Below are 21016 nucleotides of genomic sequence, written 5' to 3' on the forward strand. Positions count from 1 at the left end.
TTGACAACTTATGCAAATGTGGTAAACAAAGCACTGATAATTGAAAGGGAAGTCAATGAAGAATGCATGGAAAGGGAAAGAAAGCAAAGGAAGAGAGCAAAATCAAATGATACACAAGAGCAGAATAATAAAAACATCAAAAGATCAGCTAAGGGAGCAATAGATAATAAGACTCAACAGATTGATGGTGAGCAGTGCTCCAGATGTGGCAAAAATCATGCAGACAAAGATTGCTATTGGAATACAGGTGCTTGTTTCAAATGTGGTCAGATAGATCATAAAATTTCTAGCTGCCCGCTAAATAAAGAAAATCAAGTTGGCCAAAGAACTTATGAAAGACAACATAAGCGTGGTGGACAGATTTCTAAAACTCAAGGAAGTGTTTATGCGCTTACTCAACATAATGCACAGGCTTCCAATACACTGGTGACAGGTATGAAAAATTTTGAGGACGAAATTTTTTTTTAGGGGTGAAGAATGTCATAGCCCAAAACCAAGCCCAAGCCCAACTATCTAAGACCCAAGCCTATTCAAAAAAAAAAAAAAAAAAATTTTGGAGCTAGCATGTCCAGGCTGGCAGAGAGTTTGGAACTGAAAGAATTCATGGAATTCTTCTCCCAATCAAATCCAAAAGTCATCTAGGAAACCTGATTGAAATCGAATTGAAACTCTCTCTAGTTAAGGTCTATTTAAAGACCTCAATCTCAACAGTTGTTTCTCACAAAAATCATCGATTAATCACTGAGTTCTTCCCTTCTTTCGTCTTATATTGCCGATGGATTAATCTTCTTGTGGCCGTCGAAAATTGAGTCAAACCAAATCCAAATTAGGTAAAATCTCTTCTATTTTATTCTGTCAATCTTTTAGAGGTTTTTATCTTGGATTTTACTAAGTTTTCTACTGAAAAATCCCTTCAAAAATCCTTGTTTTTCAAATCCCCTATTTTTGTCTTTATTCTTGATTTGCCGTCACCGTGGGCCACTGCCGGTCACCGGACCTGACCGTTCGACGTCACTGGGGACTACCCCACCGATCGGAGGGGTGGTCGGCTAGGGGGAGGCCTCTTAGTTCGAGAACAAGAGGGAGGAAGACCTCCCTGTTCCGTGAAGAAAGAAGAGGAACAGAGTTCCCTCTCCCGTGGAAGAAGAAAAAAAAAAGAGAAAAGAAAAGAAAAAGAAGATAAAGAAGAAAAAAAGAGAAAAGAAAAGAAAAGAAAAGAAAAGAAAAAGAAGAAAAAGAAAAAGAGAAAAAGAAAAGAAAAGAAAAGAAAAAAAAGAAAAAGAAAAAGAGAAAAAAAATAAAAAATAATAATAATACGAATAATATATATATATATATATACATATAAATAAATAAATAAATAAATAAACAAATAATAAAAAAATGAGAGAGAGAGTTTCTCTCTCTTCTCTCTCTTCTTTCAGTCTGAACCCTTACTTTCTCTCTCTGGAATTGAACTTTCTCTCTCTACTTTCTCTCTCTAGAATTTTCTCTCTCTAGATTATCTCTCTCTTGATGGATTTCTCTCTCTCTAAAGTTATTCCTTTAGGATTAGCATAGTGGAAGGCTTCATCTGATGATTTTGATCGAGTTTAGGGAAGGACCTGATTTTAAGTGAGGTTTTGATTTTGGAATTTGTTAGATTTAATTTTGAATTAAAATTAATGTAAAAATATAATTTTGGATAATAGGCATGGAAGAATCTCCTAGAAGTTAGTCGATCTATTCATTCAGTGCTCCATGAAAGGTAAGTAATGAATCATCCTCTCGAGATATTCCATATTTATTCTGAAAATAAATAATTATTCTCTGAAATTATGCATGATTTATGAAATTATGTTTTGAAAGAAAAGTGCTTTTGAAATATTATGGTACGTCGATTTATGCACATATTCAATGAAATATTTATGATATATTATGATACAAAGTGTTTTGATACAGATCGAATTTATGCTCTCAGCCTAACTATGTTTCAGTGGGCCCCGGCAATGGAGATTATACGTTGGTACTCAGTGGACCCTGTCAGTGGAGGTTGTGCGCTGGTATTTGTGGACCCTGCCAGTGGGGGTTGTGCGCTGGTATTCTGTGGACCCCATCAATGGGGGACTAAACGTTGGTCATAGTCGAGGCTGTTGAGTTACGAGTGTTTTGAATCGAATCGGATTTATGATCATATTATGTGTGAATATTTAAAAATATTGGATTTACATTAAATCAGCATGAAATATATTTTTATGTTTATTTGCAGCATTGTTCTTGAAAATTATATAATATCTGAAATATCTGGTAGAGATGCTTGTTACTTATTAGGCTGTCTAGCTCATTACCTTTCTTTCTATTTTTCAGATTCAGATAATTAATTTCGAGCGTGGAAAGAAATATTGGGACAGAGCTTTTAGAGGCGAGATTTAGCATTGTCAACTTCATTGAATTTAGATCTATTGTTTTAGTAAAATTTTATTGGATGTAAGACATTTGATTTAATTACTTGAATTAAAGTTGAATAATAATTATTTGAATTTATTCCGCTGTGATGCATTGATATCGTGATGAGATACCTTGCACGCTTATGGAGAGAGTTCTTCATAAGTATGCGGCGGTTGCCATGACTCTCGATTCACAATCTCGGATCGGGGGCGTGACAGGTGGCATCTCTTGTGTCCTTCCTATGCCTACCTGCTGCTTCCTATATCATCGGTCAAGTTATTTATGTTGACGGAGGTTGGACTATAAGTGGCTTCTAAGAAGAAGAACAACTCTACTGTGAAGTTTATGTGCTCAATCCTCAACTAGTAATGCTGTCCAGTTTTTCTAATGGCCTCGAGTGACGGTGCATGCTTAGGATAGGTTGCCAGAAGAGAGCTTTCTTTAGTTATGGTAGTTTTCAGTCATGGAGAACCTGAGACAATTCCTAGAGCCTTGAGAATAAGGGTAAGACTGACGAAATTTGGTTGTTGTTATGAACTGATGGATTTCATATAAATTAGAACATTGATGGCCTAGGCCAACATGCTCATATTTATGTTGTGTTATTGGTTTTATTTGGTTCCATTACACGCCTTCACTTCTGCTGCCTTTTGGATAAATCTAGTCAAAAATTCATTTGGTTTCAGCTGGACTTTCAGACCCCTTTTAGAGGTCCTGGCAAGGAGTTTTGTTGCATCTTGCTTAGATTGGAACAGGAGTTGTTGAAAGAGGTGGACCTCAGCTCTATTTTCTGTCTTCGGCATCCTATTAACTCAAAATTAGGCTCCATACTGTTTAAGGCTGGTGTGGAGAGACTGTTATGAAAGATATGAGAAGTAAAAAAAAAAAAGAAAAATCACACTAACACCGTAATTTATGTGGTTCGGTAGTGTGCCTACTCCATGGGCAAGGACAGAGCAAAGAAATTTCATTATAATAAAATGAAGTACAAAAACAATGGTTATCTCTCAAACCCAAAATCCCAATATGCCCAAATCTCACACAATAGAGAAGCTCTCAAGTCTAAAACTCTTGCTCTCTTGCTTTCTTACAGATGGTGGTGTAAAATGAGAATATATATAATAAGGGGAGAGAAATCAGAAGGAAATATTCAAAAAATAGTACTGCCGGTTATGATCGATTCTCTTGATACATTTTCTTAATTGCCAAAATCGTACAGCTGGTTATGACTAATTTCCTTGATAGATTTTCTCAATTGCTGAGATCATAATTGATCTTTGATTATAAAAATCTTGACTTGATTTTATCATTTCTTTCCTTCTTGACTTGATTCTGTAAGATCAATATGATTTGGATTATTCTGTCAGATTGATACCATAACAAATATATCATACGATAAGATAAGAAACTTGGCTCATAATTTTAAAAACACATAACAAATCTTCACCTTAGCTTAAAATTGGGTCAAGCTACTCCAAATATAGTAGAAACCTTCTCTATCTTCTCCACTACTTCCTGAAAGGGAAGAAAAAAATTCAAATGCTGCAAACACCAACCAAATCCAAGTAATGCTTAAACTTGGCAATTAGAAGAGACTTTGTCAATATATCAGCTGAATTATCTACAATACCAATCTTAATCACAGTAAAATTATCCTGTGAAATAATATCACAAATAAAGTGATACCTCATGTCAATATACTTTGTCCTCTTATGAAACATTTGATCTCTAGTCAGATAGATAGTGCTCTGACTATCACAATGAACAACAATCACATCATGTACCAAACTGAGTTCACAAAATAAGCCTCTCTGCCAAATAGCTTCTTTAATAGCTTCTGTCACCACAATGTACTCAGCTTCTATTGTCGATAAAGCAATAATAGGCTGTAAAGAAGCTTTCTAACTAATAGCATATCCACCAAGAGCAAATACATAACCTATAATGGATCTCCTCCTATCAAGATCTCCTGCAAAATTAGAATCAACAAAACCAACCATACTATTGTCATGTCTTCCGAACTCTAAGCAAACATTAGAAGTACCTCATAAATATTTAAATATCCATTTCACTACCTGCTAATACTCTTTACCAGGATTAGACATATACCTGCTAACAATACTGACTGCATGTAAAATATCTAAGCAAGTACAAATCATGGCATATATAAGACTGCCAACAGCACTAGAGTAAGGAATGCCAGATATTTGATCTTTCTCATTATCTGACTGTGGAGATAAATTAGCTGAAAGCCTAAAGTGGGCAACAAGTGAAATACTAATCGATTTGGCATCCTTTATATTGAAACGCTCCAAAATTTTTTCAATATATTTCTTTTGAGTTAAATGAAGCAATCCTACCTTCTGATCTTGCTGAATCTCTATACCAAAAATTTTTTTGGCTACTCCCAAATCTTTTATCTCAAACTCAGTACTAAGCTATGATTTTAACTTATCAATCTCAGACATATCCTTAGCAGCAATAAGCATATCATACACATACAACAGTAAATAAATAAAGGATCCATCAACAAGCTCTTTAAACTACACACAATTATCATATTTGCTCTTGAAATAACCACAACCTACCATGAAAGAATCAAATTGCTTATACCATTATCGAGGAGACTATTTTAATCCATACAGTGATTTCTTGAGCAAGCATACATGATCCTCTATGCCTTCAATAACAAAACCTTCAAGCTAATGCATGTAAATGATTTCTTCAAGTTTCCCATGTAAGAAGACTGTCTTAACATCAAGCTACTCTAACTCCAAATTATGCATAGCACCTAAGAAGAGTAGCACATGAATAGAGCTATACTTGACTACTAGAGAGAAGATATTATTAAAATCAATACCAGCAACTTGACTATAGCCTTTAGCTACCAAATGTGCTTTATATGTAGCATCTTCTACTCCAGGGATACCTTTTTTCTTCTTGAAAATCTACTTACAACCGACAATCTTCTTTCTTTCAGGTGGTTTTACCAAGTCTCAAGTATTAGTCTTATGCAGAGACTCAAGCTCTTCATGTATGGCCACTAACCACTTAGCAGAATCAATATCAGAAATTACTTCTGAATATGTAGAGGGCTCGCCAGTGTCACCTATCTCTTGAGCTATAGACAAAGCATAAGTAACAAAATCAGCATGACTAGACTGTGCAACATGGCTATACCTAGCAGGTGGCTTTATCTCCCTCCTCTATCTATACTTGGTAATGTAGTAAGTCTCATCTTGTTGTGAAGTCTGCTCTGAATTAACTTCTAGTATTTGTTCTAAATTAAACTCAAGAGTAAAATCCTATAGAGTATTAGAATCAACTACTCCTAGCTCCACCTACTTGATGTTACCTTTAATCTATGTAGATTAAGAGCTAATAGTATTTTTCTGTCTAGGATTAATTGTAGTGTACTCATCAAAAGTAATATCTCTACTAATGATAAAATTTTATAACTTGAGATTAGGACACCATAATCTAAACCCTTTCACCCCAAATGTATAGCCAAGAAAAATATATTTTTTAGCTCTAGGCTCTAGCTTTCCTTCATCAATATGAGCATATGCAGGACAACCAAACACTCTCAAATTAGAATAATTAGGAGGATTACTGGACCATACCTCTTCAGAAGTCTTGAACTCAATAGCTGAAGCAAGAGATCTATTCACCAAATAACATGTAGTGAAGACTACTTCTACCTAGAACTGCCTAGACAAGCCAACATTCAAAAGCATGCATTGTGCTTTCTTCAATAAAGTTCTATTCATATGCTCAGCTATCCCATTCTGCTGTGGTGTGTGCCTCACAGTCTTATGTCTAATAATGCCTTTATTCTTACAGTATTTATCAAACTCAGAAGAATAGAATTCTAGCCCATTATTAGTTCTGAATCACTTAATCTTCTGACTAGTCTGCTTCTTTATCATCACCTTCTACTGCTTGAAGTTCTTAAACACTTCACCCTTGTACTTCAGTATGAACACCCAAGTCTTCCTAGAGTAATCATCAATAAAAGTCAGCATATACCAAGCACCACCTATGGAAGGAACACGTGAAGGCCCTCAGAGGTCAAAATGAATATAGTCTAAAGTAGCTTTTGTTCTGTAAACTCCTGCACTGAAGCTAACTCTCTTTTGCTTTCCAAGAATACAATGCTCATAGAAATCCATCTTTCCTACACTTTGACCACAAAGAAGACCTCTCTTACTTAAAAGGAGTAGTTCTCTTTCACCCATATGACCAAGTCTCATGTGCCATAGCTTAATAAGCTCTGAGTCAGACATGGAAGATGTAGAAACTACAACTGAACCTATAACAGTAGTATCCTGCAAGACATATAAATTTGGAAATAGTCTCTTTGCTTTCATAGCAACCAAGGCACCTCTACTGACTTGATGACTCCACCTTCAGATGAATAGTTGTACCCTTTAGCATCAAGAATATCTAAAGAAACTAAATTTTTCTTCATCTCAGGGACATGTCAAACATCCATCAAAGTCCCCACTACACCATTATGCATCCTAATTCAAATTGTTCCTATCCCTATAATTTTACAAACTGCATTGTTACCCATTAGGACAACTCCACTGCTCACAGTCTCATAGGTAGAGAATCAATCTCTATTGAGACACATGTGGAAAGAACAAGCTAAATTCATTAGCCAATTATTTCTGAAATAAGCATCACTAATTGTAGCAAGAACATAGTCAGCACCATCAAAATCTTCTCCCACAACATTAGCTTCTACCTATTTTTCAATCTTTTTTTGACCCTGACCCTATTTGTTATTCTATTCTTTAATTTTTAATTTATAACATTCAGATTTAATATACCCATTTTTCTTATAGTAATGACAAGTCATATTTTTATTTCTTGACTTAGACCTATGCTTCTGGCTACTGTTTCCTGAACCCCTATCATTAGACCTTTTCCTGACAACTAAAGCATCACTCTGTCCTTCAGTAACACTCCCAAACAAATGCTTTTCAAGTAGCTCCTTAGAAAATAATGCAGCTTTAATATCTTCTAAGGATATAGTTTCTCTATCAAAAAGAAAAGTTTCTCTAAAATGCTTATAAGAGAGAGGTAAAGAGCACAATAATAAGAGGGCCTTATCTTCCTCTTCAATCTTAACATCAATAGACTTTAAATCTGTAATAATGAAATTAAATTCATCAACATGAGTTTTCATGGGTGTACCTTCAGTCATGCGTAGCATGTATAAACGATGTTTCAAATATAACTTGTTGTTGAGAGACTTTGTCATGTACAAAGATTCCAACTTCAACTACAAGCTAGCAGCTGTCTTCTCTGAAAGCACCTCTTGCAAAACTCCATCAGACAGACACAAGTGGATCACTGTCAAATCTTTATCATCCATCTCTTCTTTCTACTCTTCTGTCAAATTACTGGGCATCTTCTCTTTTCCTAGCGGTGCCTTTTTCAAGCCCTTCTATGTTAGGACTGCACGCATCTTGTTATAAATTAAAACTGTCAGTACCATCAAACTTCTCAATATCAAATGATAAAGAAGCCATAGCGATTGATCTCATGAAACTGGCTCTGATACTAGTTTGTTATGAAAGATATAAGAAGTAAAGAGAGAAGAAAAATCACACTGATATAATAATTTACATGGTTCAGTAGTGTGCCTACTCCATAGGTGAGGACAGAGTAATAGAATTCCACTATAACAAAATAGAGTATAAAAACAATGGTTATCTCTCAAATCCAAAATTTCAATATATCCAAATCTCACACAAAAGAGAAGCTCTCAAGTCTAAATCTCTCACTCTCTTGCTTTCTTGCAGATGGTGGTGTAGAATGAAAATATATATAATAAAAAAAAAGCAAAAAAATATTCAAAAAATAGTACTGTCGATTATGATTGATTCTCTTGATAGATTTTTTTAATTATCAAAATCATACTATTGGTTATGACTGATTCTCTTGATAGATTTTTTTCAATTATTGAGATCATAGTTGACCCTTAATTATTGAAATCTTGGCTTGATTCTATCATTTCTTTTCTTCTTGAATGATTCTATAAGATCAGTATGATTTGGATTATTCTATCAGATTGATACCATGACAAATATACCATACAATAAAATAGAAAATTTGACTCATAATTTTAAAGCCACATAACAAAGACACATTCATATCTCTGCACAAGGTTCTGGTGCTACAGTTTTATAAACACTCCTTTCTTAAGTTTATAGCACTGCTTTTGTAGTTCTGTTTATTATGTTTTCTTTCCCACACATAGTCTCTATTTTCTTTGAGTTTTTTGGTCTTCCTTTTGTCTTAAGAGCAGAGCTTGTTTCACACTTCGTTCTTCTTCTTGTACATTCTTCCAGTAAAAATATTTGGGTGGCAATCTCCTCCTCTTTTCCATCAAAAATATATTGGTTTTATTTGGCTTCAGCTTTCGAAGGCAGGTTTAAGTCCCCACTGCTAAAAGTATAATGCAAGAGCATCATCACCCCGTTAAATCAAACACTATAAATTGCTACCAAAAAAACAAAAAAAAAATACTGTAAACAGGGGGTTTCACCCCACTCCCCACATTGACGGTGGGGGAGAATAAGTGGGTGGTTGTTTCTTTTTTTTATTCAAATGAAAGAGAGGTAGAAAGAGCCACTTGGTGTTTATTGAAGATTAGGAAACAAATTATAAGAGAGGGGGGAAAAGATTTAAAAAAGTTATAATACAGTTGGTATATACAATATCATTAAACACAAAGTGAAGAAAACAATATATTAGCCTTTATTAAGATCTCTAAGGATATTTTTAACCTCCATCCAAATTCTTCTAAAATTTAAAAGAAGATCTCGGTCACATAATGTAGACCTGACCTAAAAAATGGGAAGTCTTTCTGATGCTACAGATGCTACAGCCATATTTGGGTTGTTGTTTTGATTTGGGTCCACTGTGCCTGTCATGCTTGTTTAGTTAAAGACTTATCCATATACTTAGAACTAGCTTGTTTTTATCATGAGATCACAATCTTATCACCGATGTATGTTTGTGTTGTGGAGGTAATCTGCTATCCAAAATGATTTTCCTCTCCTCAGGATAAAATCGAACACTCACTGATGCCTCAACAAGACTACCTCAGATCTTGGAGAGAAATGAAAAACCCAGGCGGACCAATTCTTTGTCATCGGCCTCTTCCCGACCTTCAATTTGGATATTAGCGGACCCATGATTGGAACCTTACCAACCCTATGGTAGGATCCCATTGAGGACAAAAAATGAGACCCTACGATAGATAGGAGGAGAGGCGACGTCCCAAAATCTCAGACACAAGCACCAGCATAGAGCCTCAGCTCTATACTAACCTCAGACTGCCAATTCATCTTTCCACATAGGCAAAATTCATAACTATCTAACAACCTCGATCCGCAGGTTGGTGGGAAGATTTTCTATCCTAATAGTTTATCAGAATGTGGCTTAATAATCTAAAGGATCACGTCTAATTGCTTACAGATTCTAGCTAATAGCCTATGGCTCTATCTCTATATAAAGATGTACCAAAGAGATCCTCAGGTAAGCCCGATTGGAGAGAATAACACACCTCTTTCTCATCCTCTCCCCCTCACTCTCTTTCCTCTATTATTCTCAGACTTCAGCTAATTTAAGCATCGAAGGATCTCTCATTGGAGAACCTCTGACGAGTGCAAACTTCTGTTGCAGGTTCCCTCTGGGGTCTTGGCCCTTGGGATAGTGCCCAACCTCCACCGCATCAACCTCGAATCAGAGAATTGAAGCAACAATTCCTATCTATATAAGCTATATTAATGTATGACAAATAGATAATAGCATATAATTTGAATGGTAATGGATTTTTATTTTTTAAATAAGATTTGAAAATTAATGTAATGGTAGATGTGAAGTATGCATTTTATTTTGATTTTGAACCAAATAAATGAGCTTGATCCCAGTTCGGCTAGGCAAATCTCAAGCTTGACTTTATCTACTACTTTAGGAGTTAGGACAAAACACAACCCTCTCACAAATGGCTCCCTTAACTGGGAATAATGAAAGTCCATAGGTTTAGAGTGGGAGGATAAGATCTAAACTCTCTATCGGTACATCTACATCTGATTATGATAGCTGTGATAGCGGTGAAAGTGGATTGGATAATATCCAATTGGATTCAAAAAATTTAAATTTATCCAAAATAAGATATGAACTCTCTATATTCGTCAGAATGTACATGTACATTTGATTCTGACAGCTATGATAGTGGTGAAAGTGAATTGGATAGTATCCATTTGGATCCTAAAAATCTGAATTTATTCAAAATATGGATAGAATTTTGAGCATCTGACTAATTTCCATATCTATATCTATTTCTGTCAAAGAAACATGAATATGGATATCGATAGACAACCATCCAATCCACATCCAAGTATCTGGTTCTATTTGTAACTCTAAAGCTTTAGGCTAATCTCAAAGACATTACTCAACTTTAAAAAGTTTCAAATAGATCAATCAAATTTACAAATTGTTCCAAACTATCCTTCGGCTCCTTGGCTAGCAGACAGCATCGGTTTGTCATTTCAATTGATGAAAATGTCCTCTCCCTCTTTTAGCCTTTCCAACTTTAAGATTGATGTGGATGGATGAATAATCCACAGCATCCATGTGGCCAATTTGAGATCTATCCAAATGAATGAATATTTAGATCATTCATGTATTTGCTTTGAGATCTACACAAATAGATAAATAATTGGATTATCCATTGCACAAATCTCAGAGTTCTCGAACTTCTTTATTCATCCACTTGCATAGATCTCAAAGTAACCAATGCATGATCAGGATCATCCATCCCCTGCATCAAACTCAAAACAACTACTGGATGATCTATATTACAATCCACTTGTAAACATCAATGCAACTGCATTGATAATCCAATATTCATCCTTCTACATACATCTCAAATTGATCAATGGATATGATCAGTATATTCCTCCACTGCACAGATATTCCTATGCTTGCACAAATCTCAAAGCAACCATGGTGATCCAAATGTTCATCTATCTATATATATATATATATCTAAAAGCAACTATAGGTGATCTAGATACTTCATCCATCTATATGGATTGCAAAAAAATTATGAATGATCCAACTATTCGTCCACCTACATTGATCTTAAAATAATGGATGATCCAAATATTCAGTGGTTTTAATCCACTTGCATAGATCTTAAAGGAGTCATGGATGATCCAAATACTCATTCATTTGCATAGATCTCAAAGCAACCGTGGATGATCCATATATTCATCCATCCGTACAAATATCAAAGCAACCACAGATGATCCATATATTCATCCACCAACACATATCTTAAAGCAACCATGAAGATATAGATGATCCTTCACTTGCATAAATTCCAAAGTGATCGATGCATGATCAAGATTATTCATCCACCTACATAGATCTCAAAGCACCCACAGATGATCAAGATATTCATTGATCACTTTGAGATCTATGTAGGTGGATGAATATTTAGATCATCCACAATTGCTTTGAGATCTATATATACTACAGGAGGAGGGGACTTTTAATCCCACATCGGTTATAAGTCAAAGAGAATTTTGGCTTATATGAAATGAAACCTTCTCTCTCCAGTGAGGTATTTTTTAAAAGATAAAATTATGAGGCTTAAAATGGCCAAGACCCACCGTAGCCAATCGAGATAAATAGTCAAAAAAGTTAACATGACCCACAGTAGCCGAATGGCCTACTGAAGCCATTAGGATCCACTGAAGCCATCAGGATCCACTGAAGCCTACGATGGCTAGAGTCGAAACAGATAATACCTCACGCATATGAGAGTGGAGACTGACCCATCCATCTAACCCTTGACTACAACAAAATGGCACTAGAGAAAGGGCCAACCCCTAGCATATAGAGTGCCCCTTACCTGAGGGGCTACTATTGCAAGAGGAGGGGATTTTGTATACCACATCAGTCGTAAGTCAAGGAGAACTATGGCTTATATAGAATGTAACCTTCTCTTCTCTGCAAGACATCTTTTAAAGAGCAAAACTATGAGGCTCAAAATAGCCAACCATGGTAAATCCTCGAAAAAGACAATATGGCCCACTATAGCCACAGGTGGCCGATTGAAGTCCGAGATAGCCAGAGCCAAAGCCAACAATACCTCATACATATGAAAGTGGAGACTGATCCAGCCATCTGACCCTTGACTGCAACAATATAGATGGAAGAATATTTGCATCATCCATGGTCGCTTTGAGATCTATGCACATAAATAAATATATGGATGATCTATAATTGTTTTGGAGAACATCTGAATCATCCATTGATTGCTTTAAGACTATGTAGATGGATGAATGTCTGGATCATTTACAATTGCTTTGAGATCTATGCAAGTGGATGAATATCTGGATCATCTGTAGTTGTTATGATATCCGTACAAATGGATGAATAATTCTAATCATCCATTGATTGTTTTGAGATCTGCAAAAAAGGATAAATAATTTGAATCTTCCATCTGGTCACTTCAAAATTTGCACAGGTGGATTAATAATCTAGACCATCCATTAGTTACTTTTAGATCTGTGCAGATGGATGGATGCTCTTGGTCACATATTAGTCGCTTTGAGATTTATGCGGATGGACGAATATCTAGATCATCCATAGTTGCTTTGAGATCCATGCAGATATATGAATATCTAGATCATCCATGGTTGCTTTGAGATCTGTGCAGATGGATGAATCTTTGGATCATCTATAGGTGTTTTGAGATATGTCTAGATAGATAAATGTCTGGAGCACCTATATTGCTTTGAAAGCTGTGGAAGTAGATGAATAATCCTGATCATCCATTGATTTTTTCGAGATCTATGCGAAAGAATGAATAATCTGGATCATCCATTCGATTACTTTGAGATTTGTATAGGTAGATTAATAATCTACATCATCCATTAGTCGGTTCAAGACTAAATGAAATTTTTTTATCGTTTTTTTCATTTCCAAATGAACGTTTGCAAAGAGAACAAAACAAAACATAAAATAGGAGAACAAAGTTTTTTCTTTCCAGTTTTTTTTTTTCGCCCCTCCTTTCCAGAGTGACCGTTTGTAAATGAAGCATATCATTGGAAAAGGCAAAACAAAACATAAAATAGGAGAACAAAGTTTGACATTCTGAACATCATTTTCCTCTCCGACAGCAATATTAATTATTGCAGGCTCTACCATGTCACGGACGCTAACAATGCAAAACTTTTTCGGTATATAATAAAGAGCCACCTGCCGCCTGCGCGTAGCTCCTTTTTAATATAAAGCCTTGCGCGCGCTCGAAGGCAACAGGAGTGGAACGGGATTCGGATGGAAATAGAAAAGACGACCATGGAAGTTGCAGGGAGCAGGGTCAACAGCATAGCAAAAAAATGGACCCTCAATGGAACCACAGCTTTGGTCACTGGAGGCACCAAAGGAATTGGGTAAGGAATCTGCTCACCTATTCCATCCACATCGTCAGCCATCCCAGGTAGTTTTCTTTTAAATTTTCAAACAAATCTCCGAACTATATTGATCCTTTGCCGATGCCTTAAAATGGTTTTGTTAGATTAAAGAACTAGAAAGCCAAATTCATTTATCCTTTCTTTCTGTTGTTGAGAAATATTGGCACATTCATTTTTTATATCATTTTCTATAATTTTCTCATTAGAAGAAGTATTTTCAAATTTGTAAAAAGTTCATAGTATGATTGTTTTCTTAGTAAAAGAAAGCTTAATGATGGAATGGGTAAAACTCAGAGATAAGTTAGGACACAGAGCATGTATGTTCTGTTCATCAATAAAAATGAACAACAAATGAGAGTGAATAGGTTAAATAAATTACCAACATCCATTGAAGTTGGCCTGAAAGATTGTCCGTCACTACGTCTAAGACGGCTCTCTGCTCCTCTCTTGCCGCAGCCATCTCTGTTCAGCCTGATCAAGAAGTTTGTGTCTTTGCCAAAGATCACATCTGTCTTCTGGGTTTAGAAGTTTCTTACTGAATCACAAATTATGAATCTTTGTTATTTTTCTCTATTAACAGCAGGGTACCTTGCCTTACATATTCTTGTACATAATTTTTATTTTAACAATAATGGTGATGGTATCTTGGTACCCTTATACTTTTTTTTAAAAAAAAAGGAAAAGAATAGATTAAATAAATAACTGGAAAAATTCCTAATCTTGCTGGCCTATACCATCTGGACAAAGTAAACGTCTGATACGCTAAATTCAATGATCAGGATATTACTTGTTGATACTATTTCTTCAGCAAAAAATATAGATTAATGATGTTAAGCATAGTCTGTAGCTCACATAAAATCATATCTTTTTCCTGGGAAAACAGAATGTGAACATATGAAAGGGTTATAGTTGCTTTTCCAAACCAAAGTTTTTCTCCTTTTTTTTTTAAATTAGAAATCGCCTGTTTGAAATTATGGTTCACATCATAATTTCAACACTTCTCTGGAATTTGCACGCCTTGAAATTCGAATGTTATGAACCCAGTCTTTTTAAACTCACATAAAGATATTTTTCGTTTCTCCAGCTTGCAAGCGGTTTAGGGAGAATATAATATTAGGAACTTACGACTACCTCAACAAAATTTATGCTCATTTACACCAGAGCGAGTCGCTGTGTTTGTCCTGTTGGGGTGTGTGGGGCTGTTTCATTCTTTGACTTCTTCTTTGTTCCTCTGTAACGTTCTTGACTCTGTATGTTGTTAATACTCTAAATAAAGCGGGGGGGTGGGGGAAGCAGTCTGCTTCCTTCTTTTCCCATCAAAAATATACACGAGTGCACCTGATGGTGGTTTACACATCCATGATTGCTCATCAAAGAAGATCCTACTGAGTTCATGAAGTTGCCTGACATTGTTTTGCCGTTGTGACCGATGTAAATGTGATCCTCTGATAACATTCCAGGCATGCCATAGTTGAAGAATTAGCAGGATTTGGAGCAACTGTACACACATGTTCCAGGAATGAAGCAGAGCTCAGCAAATGCCTGGAACAATGGAAAAGTCTGAACATTCATGTCACTGGATCAGTTTGCGATGTCTCAAAGCGAGCCGAAAGAGAGAAACTAATGGAGGGTGTCCGTTCCATTTTCCAGGGGAAACTCAATATCCTTGTAAGTTTCGAGCAGCACTACACTATGTCTCGTTGCAATGATATATACCAGGATACAAAAACAGGCCAAACTTGTCCTGAATGTCAAAAAGAAAAAAAGAAAAGAAAAATCTCTCGTGACACAATTAATGCACATCAAACTTGTTTCATAATAAATTGTTGTAGCATTTGGAGTCATGAGGCCATCAAGGTTGTTGCACATCCTGTATGAGCTGTTCCTCTTCCATTTAGGTAGGTCACGGCTTTGATGAGGAGTCTCCTAGCGTTTATTGTTTCTGTGCCTGTAAATTTTCTTTTCATTAATTTCTACCTACTCCAACTTTACCATTCCTCAATACCTGCTCTTCAAGCCTATGCCCGTGGGTGACAACCTAGAAGGTACGAGTTCAACCAAAATCCTGCCGTAAATAATTAAGTTCATGTCTGCTGTTGCCCTATTGAGATGGTCTCTTGTTTTTCGCATTCCCATAACTGACTGCTGAGTCTACTTCACTGGAGTATGAATCCATTCATCCACATAACAAAGTTGTGGTTTCCCCACCTAGGTTAACAATGCAGGGACAGGCATTGTGAAGGCAGCTGTGCATTTCACTGCTGAAGAGTATTCCTTTCTTATGGCTACCAACCTGGAATCAGCTTTCCATCTGAGCCAACTAGCTCACCCTCTTCTGAAGGCATCGGGGGCGGGCAGCATCGTCTTCATCTCCTCAGTTGCAGGGGTTGTAGCCCTGCCAACTTTATCCATTTATGCAGCAACTAAAGGTATGGTAAGATAAGGCCTATTTTATGAAGCATAGTTAACCCATAACTGTGGATCTCCCGGCCCACTACTCCTCATGACTTTGTTATCTGCTATATTCTTCAGGAGCGCTGAATCAGCTCACAAAGAACCTGGCTTGTGAGTGGATAAAAGACAATATCCGAGTGAACTGTGTTGCTCCAGGGTTCATCCGGACCCCACTCGTACAGTCTGTAAGGGCCCTTTTTCATTGTTGTCTGAACCTTTCCTTTGAAAAATGAAAAAAAAAGAAAAAACATCGCTTGATGGGTATTATGGGTAGCAGGACCACTCGATGGGTAAGTGCACATTTTACTGTAGAATACCTAGTTAACTATAGCATCACATTCTGTATATTTACGAAGCAATCCATAGAGGGGATGAGGGTTTTAGAATAGACCTGAGCCAAGCCAATCCATGCTATTAGGGAAGATCATCACGTTTATAAAGGGAAATAAAAGGAAGTATAACCATCACTTGCTCCTTGCATAGGCATTTTTATACTAAACAATGGTTGGTAAAGTTTGGTTCGTGTATCTCCACGATGGTAGAAGTTATTGGTTGGATCAGATCTATCAGTTCAGCGGACCAATCCAACCACCAAGGGACACACAAGAGGGAAAGAGAGTAATACATGCCATGTTGTATTTGTCCTTTTGCGGTTGGACGGGTCCACCACTGAGCTGAGGGAACTAGTCATCTAACCAATAATTTCACCCATGATAGGAGAAGCACAAGATGACATAAGTCAGTGGGTGGTGTTGAATTATGCTCTCACGCTTGGGCTTCTTTGTGTTAGTTTTAGAAAGAACTGAGAAATTAAGAACATGAAAAACAAGATGGCTAACCTGTTGTAATTGTCTGATAAATATGACCTAGATCAGTTGACTTCAGTATGAATCAATACTACAAATTTTGATTTACAAGGATCACTCCAACCTGATCGATTGTCATATCCTGCATCCTAGATTTTTCTTCGAAAAACAAAAACATAAAAATCCTGTTTCCCTAGCTTTCCTCCAGTGCAAGAACGTCAAGGTGGCCCTACAGGGCCGCACTTTTTTTTAGCAACTTAAAATGGATAAAAAATTTATGGTGGCCATGGCTGCTGCAATCAAACCTCATGTAATTTGCACTGCATCTTTCACCAACACAAATACCTGTGGTGAGTCGTCAGGCTAAATTTCTACTAAAATCTCTCATCCTAATTAGTTTGAATTTGTACAGGTACTTGAAGACAAAGAAGCCACAGCAAGAGAAGTCTCCCGCATACCCATGGGGCGTGTGGCAGAACCAGAGGAGGTGGCATCTCTTGTGTCGTTCCTATGCCTGCCTGCTGCTTCCTATATCACGGGTCAGGTTATTTGTGTTGACGGAGGTCGGACTGTGAGTGGCTTCTAAGGAGAAAAACAACACTACTGGAAAGTTTATGTGCTCTATCCTCAATTAATATTAATGCTGTCCAGTTCCTCTAATGGCCTAGAGTGGTGATGCTTAGGATAGGTTGTCAGAGAGCTTTGTTTTGTTATGTAGTTTTCAGCCATGGAGAGCCAAGGCAATTTCTAGAGCCTTGAGAATAAATGTGACGATATTTGGCTATTCTGAATTGATGAATTCATATAAATTAAAGCACTGATGGCCTGGGCCAATGTGCTTATGTTTAAGTCGTGATATTGGCTTTATTTATTTATATCATCGAAAACAGATATTGGTTTTATTTGGCTTCAGCTTTCGAAGGCAGGCTTAAGTCCCCACTTAAAAGTATGACGCCGAAGAGGAGTCGTCCGATCAAAGTAGCCACCGTAAACGGAGAAAATCTTGGATAGTTAGTCTACCATGTGTACTGTAGACTAAACCAATAAAAAGATGCCACATCAGCATATTGGCTTTATTAACAATATCTATGAGACAAAACCAATAAAAAGATACCACATCAGCATGTTGGCTTTCTTCTGTAAATGGATGGTGATTCGGTGCATTCACTGTAGGAGAATAATTGGGGCTCCGATTATTTCAAGGTAGTGGTTTCTCCGATTTGGGTCCACTGCCCCAGTCAAGCCGGTTCTGTTATAGGCCCATCCATGTGCCTCAAACTAGCTTGTGTTCGTGGTGAGATCACAATCATATCACTGGCATACATTCTTATCTATATAATCTATATTAATACGTGACAAATAGATATCCAGATAGTAATTTGTTTAGCATTTCAAATAAGATTTAAAATTAATGTAATAGTAGATATGAAGCATGTATTTTATTTTGATCTTGACCCAAATAAATGCCCAAGTCCAGTTCAGCTAGGCAAATCTGAAGCTTGACTCCATCTACTGACTTTAGGAGTCGGAAATGGCATCCTTCTGGTTCATTTACAGTTAGGAGAAGCTACTTTCTTCATGATCCATGGCGGCATAACTTCCTTCTTCAGCAAAATCATTTGGAAGACACCATTACCTGAAAAGGTTAAAATCTTTAGCTAGCTTTGTTATCACAACAGGGTGCTTACTGCTGACATACTACAAAAAAAAAAAGGCGCTCAAGGTCCTCCCTCATGCCCTCTTTGCTCGTGCCACCCCGAAAGCTTGGATCACCTGATGTTGGCCTGTGCTTTTGTCAGAAAAATCTGGTCCAAAATCCTTGATAGCACAAATTTTCAGCATTTTTCGGAAAGACCTTTGGCATATCTGGAGGCCTAATATAAGAAACCAGCACACAATCAAGGAATTGGACTCCGTTCTAGTAGTGAGTTTCTAGTGTATTTGGAAGGAAAGGAGTAACAGAATATTCAATTTTGAAGCATTAACTGAAGTGGGTGTTATACATACAATGGATAGCATGGTTATACCATGAATGGACCTCCTTCACCACATGCAAGCCTTCCAAAATCCGACGTCACCTCCTGAGCCTCTACCACAACCAATGCATGTAAATGCTTGAGAGGAGCACTCAATCTTTGTATTGCGAATAGGGGTTTCCAATTATCAGTTCAACATTGTACGAGTTGATAATCATGGTCCCAGATTAAGGCATCCCTTGTACCAACAAGGGCATCGCCTGCATCCCGGAGCCTGTTGTTTTCTATAATCATCTATTATACTATATAATATAACTACGGTGGAAGTCTCTTACTTCCTCATCTCATTTCAAAAACTTTGGGAGTCGGAACAAAGCACAAGCTGCTCCCGATGACTCCCTTTGCTGGGACTACTGAAAGCCCGCAGTTTTAGACTGGGAGGATAAAATCCAAACGCGCCATCTCGGATAAACTCCCTTTTGAATTTTTTTCACATGAATTTTAAAGCAATCGGAAAAACAAAAAAATAGAAACCTCACCAACTATGCACCCGACCTCTTCTCCGATTCCGACTGAGAAAAGAAAATGTTAGGGCTTCCAAACCGGGATTAAAAACCTTAAAGACCCCTCTATAAAAAGGACTCTTCTCCTCCCTTGAATTTCATCACAAAGTTCCTCAAGAAGCTGCCACTGATTTTCAAAATTCTGATCGAGTTGTTCCCTCGAATTTCACGAGAAATAGGCTGGATCATCTTCTTGGCTTCACCAGAATTAGGTAAGGATCTAAACTCTTATTCTCCTCCTCCTCCTGACCCCATGACCGTCAACCAAACTTGATTTAAGCCGGCAGCTCGTCGGAACCCATGTTTGAAATCAGATCTCCTGTTTTGGCTTTCTTCCTTGCTTTGCCGACCACCATCAGTCATGGTTTCTGTTAGATTCTGATAATGCAGCGGAATATAGATTTTAATATTTTTTTAACATGTATATAATAATGAAAACAAAGTTTAACATTTAAACATAACCATCGAAACTCAAAAACCCAAGAAATCTCTTGATGATTACAATCAAATCATAAAATCAAGCAAATGAGAAGAAGATCAGAAGTCATATACCACCATGAAGATCATGAACCGATGATTTTGAGATATCCACGAGACTCCAAAAAAAAAGCTCTCCAACGGTGATCCACACAGAATTAATCAGGATCCTTCCCAACTCGTCATGATGCTGCAGCCTTCTTCCTAAGTGCGCTGCCGATAGTCCTTCGTAAGAACTTGATACATCATTGCTTGTATGCCTTCGTGACCTCCACTAAGACTACTCTAGGAACCCTTTTCCAAAGTATCAAACCACACTCTAATCAAATTTTATATTTAACACATGAACAATCTAATCTTAGGACAAGTATCTCGTACTATCATTTTTCTCTTCTCCCTTCCTTTCTATTTTTCTCTTTTTTTTCTTATCTTTTTTTCAGATTTTTTTCATTATTTCCTCTCATTTTCATGCCCATTCTCAGCCAAACATGGCACATTAAAACAGGTTGTGGCACCCTCATTAAATAGGAAACATGGGGCGACTCTATGGGACGCCAACTCTTGGCGTCCCTTAATTATTACATGCCTTCATTGAATTTTTCAGTGTAATCCAAGGAGTTTGCGTGGAAAACAAAGAGGTTAACCAATAGAAGAACTCTTCCTCTGCTTGGAAAAAATTAAGACGCCAACACTTGGCATGTGGGATAAGGATAAAAGGCATGAAACCAAGAGTCCATTCCATTAAGGACTCTTCCCAAAAATTAATGCACACAAGGGGGGCGTCCATAATTTTTTGGCGTGTAGTT

At 36.9% G+C, this 21016-nt stretch overlaps 1 protein-coding gene and 1 long non-coding RNA gene across 3 annotated transcripts; one reads left to right on the forward strand and one right to left on the reverse strand.

The window, feature by feature from the left end:
- The first annotated feature begins 13759 nt into the window (after nucleotides 1-13759).
- Nucleotides 13760-18704, forward strand: LOC105052187 (noroxomaritidine/norcraugsodine reductase). Its single transcript, XM_010932926.4, has 5 exons — nucleotides 13760-13913; nucleotides 15395-15602; nucleotides 16147-16363; nucleotides 16467-16573; nucleotides 17607-18704. The coding sequence occupies exons 1-5, from the start codon at nucleotides 13798-13800 to the stop codon at nucleotides 17778-17780; spliced, it is 822 nt and encodes a 273-aa protein (XP_010931228.1). The 5' UTR covers nucleotides 13760-13797; the 3' UTR covers nucleotides 17781-18704.
- On the reverse strand, nucleotides 18215-20766 carry LOC105052186 (uncharacterized). 2 transcript variants are annotated; one of them, XR_002165583.2, is made up of 4 exons: nucleotides 20286-20766; nucleotides 19202-20111; nucleotides 18309-19068; nucleotides 18215-18229 (listed from the first exon to the last, which is right to left on the reverse strand). It is a non-coding gene; the product is annotated as an uncharacterized lncRNA (long non-coding RNA). The 2 variants fall into 2 exon arrangements; XR_012134686.1 differs by lacking the exon at nucleotides 18215-18229 and having other exon boundaries at nucleotides 18561-19068; nucleotides 20289-20751.
- Between the last annotated feature and the right edge of the window lie 250 nt (nucleotides 20767-21016).

Source organism: Elaeis guineensis, chromosome 10, assembly GCF_000442705.2.
Source record: "Elaeis guineensis isolate ETL-2024a chromosome 10, EG11, whole genome shotgun sequence".
Lineage (NCBI taxonomy): Eukaryota > Viridiplantae > Streptophyta > Magnoliopsida > Arecales > Arecaceae > Elaeis > Elaeis guineensis.

Excerpts from the sequence above, each read along its gene's own strand:
- LOC105052187 (XM_010932926.4), top strand. The coding sequence starts at position 13,798 with ATGGAAATAGAAAAGACGACCATGGAAGTTGCAGGGAGCAGGGTCAAC. Across the intron at positions 15,603-16,146 it reads AGGGGAAACTCAATATCCTT|GTTAACAATGCAGGGACAGG; the intron begins GTAAGTTTCGAG and ends TTCCCCACCTAG. Across the intron at positions 16,574-17,606 it reads GGACCCCACTCGTACAGTCT|GTACTTGAAGACAAAGAAGC; the intron begins GTAAGGGCCCTT and ends GAATTTGTACAG.